The sequence below is a fragment of the Neltuma alba genome, unplaced genomic scaffold, assembly GCF_004799145.2.
Source record: "Neltuma alba isolate B1F8T4 unplaced genomic scaffold, ASM479914v2 tig00011035_pilon, whole genome shotgun sequence".
Classification (NCBI taxonomy): Eukaryota; Viridiplantae; Streptophyta; class Magnoliopsida; order Fabales; family Fabaceae; genus Neltuma; species Neltuma alba.
In genome coordinates, this window is record NW_021635786.1 from 110,304 (window position 1) to 118,857 (window position 8,554).

The 8,554-nt window shown below is 31.3% G+C and overlaps 1 protein-coding gene across 2 annotated transcripts; it reads left to right on the forward strand.

The window, feature by feature from the left end:
- The first annotated feature begins 442 nt into the window (after positions 1 to 442).
- LOC114760886 (uncharacterized) lies at positions 443 to 4,794 on the forward strand. Of its 2 annotated transcripts, XR_003742098.1 has the most exons (3): positions 452 to 738; positions 1,948 to 2,052; positions 4,318 to 4,794. XR_003742098.1 is itself a non-coding variant. In XM_028950194.1 (2 exons), the coding sequence occupies exons 1-2, from the start codon at positions 471 to 473 to the stop codon at positions 4,398 to 4,400; spliced, it is 351 nt and encodes a 116-aa protein (XP_028806027.1). In that variant the 5' UTR covers positions 443 to 470; the 3' UTR covers positions 4,401 to 4,794. The 2 variants fall into 2 exon arrangements, 1 of the variants encoding a protein (XP_028806027.1); XM_028950194.1 differs by lacking the exon at positions 1,948 to 2,052 and having other exon boundaries at positions 443 to 738.
- Positions 4,795 to 8,554: the final 3,760 nt, after the last annotated feature.

The window sequence follows — 8,554 nt, forward strand, 5'->3', positions numbered from 1 at the left end:
CATTCCCAATTTTCCATTTTTTAATTGTGAAAAAAATTTAACTTTTTAATATCTTGCAACACCCAATTGAATTAAAAATGACTAATATATAAATATATTTATTATCTCACTTTTAATAATTATTGATGCATAGTCACTTAATGATATGATTTTCATTACATTTATCGACTTTTACATCATTATAATGGAGGAATTAAGAATGTTTATTGTTAAGAAGAATTAATTAATTGTGAAACTAATAGTTTGATTTTTTTAATTGTAAAAACAATTTTCAGATAAACGTATATAATTTAAGTTTTTTATTAAATGTATATAATATGAAGTTTATTATTAAATAATAAGTGTAATTGTGCTCAGTGCTCACCGTTTTGAATTCATTTATTATTAAATAATAAGTGTAATTGTGCTCAATGCTCACCGTTTTGAATTCACTCTTCGGCACCTGATGGAAAAACGCAAGATTGCCGCTAATGCTTTCTCCATTTCAACCCCTCTTTTTCCATAGCCGCCACTCCTTGAGCCCTAGATCTCACCACTTCATCTTCGCCGCATCAGTGACAAAATCTCTTCAATCATCTTCCTATGTTAACAACATCGACTTCCTCCTCCAACTTTCATCACCAGCGATGCTGTTACCGGCCAACATAATCATTGTCCGTGTTCTCCTCGCTCTGCTTCAACTTCTTTCTTCAACTCTTGCAGCTCAGTCTCTAGTTTCTTTTCATCACCAACCTCAAGGTGAATTTTCTTCTTTTTTGTTTTTGTTTTTGGTGAATAAATATAAACTAAATAGAATACAAAACCAAAAGATTATGGTAAACCATGCGAACTTGTCTTGGAGTCTCGATGCCCAGTAGATCCTTGTGCAATTGTTCTTCCAACTCTATTGGAGGTATTACCCAAGTTCTTTTCTTTTTGGATTGAAGGAAAGCTTGATGCTCCATCTTGTTAGCACACGCATTAGCTTCTCCGTATATCACTTTGAACCTGAGTTGCCATTCTCTTCCCATAAGCTCTCTTTGTTCCTCCATTAAACCATTGTAATCCTCTAGCGGTTGCTCTTTCTGAATTTGATTCTTCTTAAAATCTGTTGCGTGTTTATCTTTAAAAATAATATAAATTTTTAGTTTGACTTAAATAAATTTCGGTGCTTTGAGTGTATTTCCGCTTTATCTATGTCTGCTTCTAAACTTGCTTTTTTTGGTGTATGGGTTTTTGTGTCTATTCAAAGTTTTCATTTTTAAATCACCCATTAAGCTGTATTTTTCCTAAATGATGTTTCTAGGTCTTTTTTGAAATGAATTAACTGTTAGCCTTGAACCTCCAATCAAATATTGCAATTAAATTAATTCATTTACTCTTATGATATACAACTAGAAAATGCTATCCCGTGCTTCAATTAGTATAATTAATAACACTAACTTATTGTAATTTATATTATCCCCAAAAACATCAACACAACATAAAGCACTTCATCTATAGATGATGATATTGAAATTGGCTTATATTTTAATCCTTAGAGTCAGATCTTATTAACGAGTTAATATAGTAGCATTGTTTCACTCAAAAAAATAATAGCATTGTGACAAGTTAATTAACCATTTGAACTATACAAAAATAGTTATTGAAAACAAAAATTAATTAGGATTACATTTTGACTCAATATAATTGCTATCTCTTTTCCAATCTCATATATCATTATATATATATATATATATATATAAATTGGCGCAAGTCTACTTTTTTTTTTTAACCTTATAATTTCAGATTGTTTTCCAAAAATTTTATTTTAGAATAGCATTTTGCTAAGCGATTGCACTTTAATGCAAAAGCTTAACATTTATTTTCAGCTGTAATCTTTATTTATTTAATGCATGACATGATCATTTTTTATAAATAACTATTTAATGCATGATATAATCTTTTTTTTTTTATAAATAACTACAGGCTTTGCAGTTGGGAAGAAATCCTACTTAATGTGAATTGTTCACAAAGACGCACTTTGCTATCAAAACTAACCAATTTGTGGATATTAGGTCAACTGAAGTTTCTGTAAGTATATATTTTTCTAGAATCTTTTTCTGTAGGGCTGTGCTAATGGCCTGAGGCCTGACTAGTTGTAGTGTGGGTCTTTAATTCTTTACTTGTGGTTACTAGTCTGCATCAACTATATATTTAGTAGGGTTAAATAATCTAATTAAAATATGATTACATTCTATATCGATCAAAATCTTCACGCTTTTGCTTCTGTTTAATTAATGCCATAGTCCATACCAAAAGTTTTGAAAGGCATACCTTCAACGGTGATATCCATTGTCATCGATGAAAATGAGACTTTAATTTGTTTTGTTCCGATTCATTAATTGACATTATTTCATAAAATCAAATAAAATATGAACATTAAAATTTGAATGGGGAGAATGGAAGAAAAATGTTAGCTTTATAATCTAAATAAAATCAAATAAAATATCAACATTAAAATTTCACTTTCCTTCTCAATCTAAGCACACCTTTGAATTTCTCGTTTTGCGCCTCTTTCATGTCATATGCTAGTTGAAAATAATACTTCTGGACCTTTTTAAGAGGTCTCATTGCATAAAAACCATCTTTACCTTGTTTTTAGGTGTTGTATGCTCAGAACAACCACATCCTGTATATTTTAATAACATAAATAGTTTTTGTATTTATTTCAGAAATGGAATTATTAAGAAGTGTTTGTTATCACTTTTATCCCATATAGATTCGGCCAAAATTTGCTGTTGAATTCTTGTAGAACTTTTCATCTGAAAAAGGGGGAAAGAAAAAGGAATGCATATCTTAGGGCCATTTCATTGTCATCTCATATGATAAGGGACATGTTGCTTTTTACTGCCTCTCTTAGGTTAAGAACCCATAGTCTTCTTTTTTTTTTGTTTGGTTTGGTTTGTTTTTTTTTATAAATAAATTTTTTGTTTTCATTGTAAACTCATTCACATACGGTGGACGGTTTGGTTAGCCTTATATTTTTTAGCATCGATAGCTTTCTTTTTTGCCCTTTTTTTGGGGAGAGTGTCTAGCTGTATACCCCCTTATTTCCTAGGTAAGTTTTCCCCCAATTGAATTAAAATAAGAATAAGAATTTCTTTTTGCTACCTCAATGGAAGGATGGGAATTTAGCCATCTTTAGTTCCTAGCCTTTGAAAATGCCTTACTGGTGGTATAATAATAATGGTAATAGTAATAGAAATATGTAGATATTCTAATTGTGCATGCTTCTCGTATTAATAAGTATTATATTTGGAAGTTATTTTATATTATTTTGTCCTTATTACTTTTAAATTTTCTTTTGGTTTTCCTCTTGTTTGAGTCTCAAACCCAGCCAATAACAAACTAGCAACACGTGTCAAGTATATCAAAATTAGTAAGAATCTGTGGCTGAACTAGTAAGAAAGGTATTTTTATTTATGTTTCAAATATAAATTATGAAAATATTGTGCATCTCATTAAAATAGCTTGTGATTCTACTCTTTGGTACAAATTGTGCTTGCTACAAAGAGTAAGCTGTCAAAATTTGCTGTTATTTGTGGTTGGAATATGGAGCTTCCATACTTGGAACAACTTCTCTTTCTAATACTGTCCTTTTCTTTTGTTATAATGTATGTTTTGGTCTTTTAAGAAAAAATGAGTATTTATTTTGCTGTGCATATGCTTTTAACTATTCAAATTATATCACCAGATTCAATTTTGAATGTGCATTCCTAAAATTTTGCATAATTCATTTCTAAAATAATTTATGCTGAAGGAAATTCATTTCTGTCAGCAGATGCTTGCTGCTACATGTATTTCTAGGCTTTTCAAGTGGTTTGCTTTTTGAATTTGCTACAAGTAGTGTAATTGTGAGCAAATAATGGATTAAATGATTCATACCTGAATTTTTGACAAAGTGAACTATTAAGTGCCCTCTTTTACCCAAGCTGCTAGTGTACATTTTCTAACTTGGTTGGCATTAATGAACTCACACCTATATGTGGTTAATTTAGATAGTGCATGTGACTAGTTTTGGGGCAAATTTGGCATGAAATTCACTTGGATTCATGCTGTCTCCATGACTTTTTGCATTGTCCCTAAGCAATCTTTTAAGCATATAAAGTACTTCGGTGAGCTTAGTCATTATTTTGAATAAACTTGGAGGTTACATCATTAGATTTTGGTCTCTGCCAGTAGCTATTTTAAGGCTTGTTCACTCTGGATTGTTGTTTTCCAGATTCGTTGAGATTGCCTATTTGTGTGCTTGTCAATGCTTTTATATTTTGAATTTTTTACTTTCCTTTTTCACAGGAACATTACATGAGGATCAAGGCATCCAGGAGTTCTATTGTCGGATCTCCAAGTGTGGAGGAATCAAATCAGCTAGATGGTAAAGAAGTGAGGATTTGGTTGCAGGCTTCTGGTGCTAAGAACAAGAAGGGTCAAATTTATGGCTTAGGATCTAATGCCCAGCATAATGACTACACACAACATTCTGTTAGATTCAAGGTTTTGATGATAACAAATTAAGAAATCTGTGTTTTAGTAAGTTGATCGATCACTGATCGATCAAAGATTTATTGATGACTTGATAGATAAAGTTCTTGTGTAAACAAATAACTTAGTAGAAATATTAATCGATAACTTGATAGATAAATCAAATTTGTATGTGTTGATCGATCATTTTTAACACCTTTTTATATAGAAGTTTGCAGAAAATTATCAATCAATTGATTGATAATCTAGTGATCGAACAACTGATAGATAATAGGACACAAGTTTTGGTAAGTGTTTATTGATCACTTGATTGATAAATGAGTTATTGATGAGAAAAGAGATAAATGGTAAAACTTCCTCCTCTCGTTGTATTTTGTTTTAATCACCATTTATCAATCACTTTGTCGATCTCAGCTTTATCAATAACCTATTCTCTTATTGCATAATATCTCACCTGCTTATTGATATTTTTCTTCTGTTTAAGTTCTTTTGAAAATTACTTTACCGATCACCTGATCGATCAACGGTTTATCGATCAAATGAACGATCATCACCTTTTCACTGATTTAAACTGTTTAAGTCTTTCTTCGATCACTTGATCAATCATCAATTTATCGATAAATTGATTAATCATCCAATCTTCTGAATATTCTATTTTCACATAATGTGATCGATCAAACATGCTGCTAACATTTCAGAATTGAGCTTCTTGACTACATTGTTAACGATCACTTGATCGATAAGTCTCTAATTGATCACTTACTCGATCATCTTAGGATTTGTACTCTTTATGAAAATCTTTGTTAAACTTCGTTTTATCGACCAAATTTTCTGTCATCTATTTATTGATAAAGTATTCGATCAATGTACCTTAAAAATCAAATTCTCCCCTGCTTATTTTTATTGATAAATTGATCGATCAAACATTTTTTGATCACTTATTTGATCAATGATCTAGCACTTTCAATACCAGAAGCTTCGGTGAGATTTAAGAATCTTTTGAATATTTCTCCTCGAGCTTTTCTCAGCCTTACTATTTATCTTAATTCTTTATTTTAAGAGATTCAAAATCATAAGTGACCTTGAGCCTTCTTCCTCTAAAATCAATCTTTTCATTTATCGATCATTGGATCGATCATGTGTTAATCCATAACTTAATCGATAAATATAGTTATCTGTTTCAAAATCTTTCATCTTTATTAATCGATAATGTAATCGATAAACTAGTTATCGATCATGTCTTCAATCAAGGTTGATCGGTTTATAGTTATTGGATCTGATGTTTGATTGATTTACTTCTCTCCTACCATGAGAATATTACTATCATTTTATTAGTTATCTTCCTGAATGTCATTCTGAAGTAAAAACTTATTAGATTGAAGTATTGTTACAGATTACGAAGAAAGTTCAATGGTTATCCAACAGTTATTCAGTAGCCTATAACCTACCATGTCAGAAGCATTAAATGGCGAATACTGTTGTAATTGGGAAAACACGCAACTGAACTCTCAATGGCTAGAAGCTCTTCCATCTAACAGTTATTAAACTTCCACAACTATAAAAGGCGCGAATAAGCATTGAATGCGGATATTGAATACACGAGCTAGCTTCTGCAAATATTTTACTGTTGCATTCAATACTCTGTTTTTGTCTTTACTGAGCTTCAGTGTTTCTCATTCATTTACCCTGTGAGAGAGACTAACATATCATCTTTAATCACTTTCTGAGTGTAGCTCAAGAGTGTGGACTCTTAAGTGGGTTTGTAACCTTACGGGTAGTAAAGGGGAGTGGTTGAGAAGATCAATTACTGTACTGAGGCACCAAGAGCCCGGTTTGTTAGATATGATTAGTTTTGATGATGTCAAATAATAGAGCAAAAAGTTTACATAAATTATTTATCTCATATTTTGACTAACTATCATACTTACTATCTTGTGTAGTTTCCTCAAGAAAAGAAAGGAGTTATTATGTTGCACTTTGAGTTATGGAGAATGATCAAGAGGAAGAAGAAGAAGAGAGATTGAGAAAAGAAGAACTTGCAAGATCAAATGAAAATATCAAGATTCAAGTTCATAGATTTGATGTTAAATGTTGCTATACTCAATCAGAAGTTTGGATGGCTCGGTCGGAAGCTAAAATATACAACCGGGAAGTTATACCATCATATATTGAGTCACCCCTCATATAAACATGGAAAATAAGCTTCAGAGGTGATTTTCATGGGCAATTATCGATCACTTGATCGATCATCCATTTATCGATCAAGTTATCGATAAAATACATCCTCTGTTATGCTTTGTTCTTCGTTCAGCTCTGACATAGGTTCGGTATTTCTTCAATATCTCTCAAATCACAAATCCGTTTGAGGTGAAACTTAATTCCTATGAAACTATACTCAGAAAACGGTTCATGGACACCAAATTCACCTTCAAAGAGTTTCATATGAGGGAGATATGTTGTTCGAAAGATTGCAGTAAGGATTAACGCCTTTATTCCGACCTTTAGTCATTGTGATGAAGATAACTTTGCAACCACAATGAATTTTGGGGTGATTCTTGTTGCATTAGAAAGTAGACTCAAAGAGCTTTCTGGGGATAGGTCATTTACAAAATTTGGAGCTGAATTGGAAGATTTATGATCACTCAAAGTTGACCTTTGTTTTGCTTGAATCAGAATTCGAAATTATTAAGGTAAAGACCAGAAGTTCTACATAGATTGATTAAGCTCTTAAACAACATGCTACCCAAACATGTTATTGAGTAAAAGCTCTAGAAGAGATGAAGAAATGAAAAGCCATTGTCATATGTTACTCGAGCCTGATCAAGCGACTACATACTCATCGAGTTACTGGTACTATCTCCTCAATTCTTCTCTTTTATCTTCATACATATTATTAAGGTTTTATCAGTAACATGTTGGATAAATGATTTTTGGATAACGTTATAGATGAATATGTTTATCAATCACTTGATCGATAACTGTCAAGTTTTATCGATCACGTGATAGATAATTTAGTCTGCTCAATAACTTGCTAGATTGATCGATCAACTAATCGATCATTGGTATAGCTGCTTAATATAAGATGTTGCAGGAAATAATCGATCACTTAATCGATTAGACCTTTATCGATAACTTGTTCGAATATTACATTTCTTCTTACTCGATATAGTGCTCTGTCAAAACCATTCGTTCAAAATCTTTTATCGATCAATTGATCAATCAAACATTTATCAATCAAATGATCGATTATTATCTTCACTGCATTAACTTATGTTGAATCATTTTTTTGATCACCTAATCGATCATTAATTTATCGATAAAATGATCGATCATCCAATTTCCTGAAACTCCTGTTTTCACATAACGTGATCGATAATCAGTTTCTTTACCTTACAGGATTAAATCTCTGTTTTTCATTTTATCGATCACTTGATCAAATATTCATTGATCGATCACCTGTTCGATTAATCCACATAGTCTGTGTTTTTCGCTGAATATATTCTTACTCATTGTTTATCGATAACCTTATCCATCATCCATTTATCGATAATTTGTTCAATCATCAATGACTGAAGTTTCATTTCTGTAACACTTGGATTATCGATAATCTGTTCGATCAACAAGTGTTCGATCATGGAACGTTTTCTGTTTAAACATCAGTCGACTATGATGATTCTTAAAATCAATGATCTATTTTCTTTCAAGCTTTTCTCAGCCTTCTTTTAACATATAACTCTTTATCGAAAAGACACAAAGGCAAACGAAACTTGAAAGGGATTAACCTTGCATATTTCATTCGGAGTTCACTGTGTTCATGTTTCATCATTTATCGATCATTTCTTCGATCATTACATGATCCATAACCTATTCGATAATTGCATATATCTGCTATATTTTTTCTTCATATAATTAATCGATAATATGATCGATCAAAGGATTATCGATCAAGGCATCGATTAAGTAAGTTTATCTTACTTTCTGAATATCTGAAGATCTTATGATTGATTCCATGTTTTCCAACTTATTGTTTCAAAGATTATTAGATACTTAT

Coding starts and splice junctions, on each gene's coding strand:
- LOC114760886 (XM_028950194.1), top strand. CDS start 471: ATGCTTTCTCCATTTCAACCCCTCTTTTTCCATAGCCGCCACTCCTTG. Junction 739..4,317: donor TTTTCATCACCAACCTCAAG/GTGAATTTTCTT, acceptor CCTTTTTCACAG/GAACATTACATGAGGATCAA.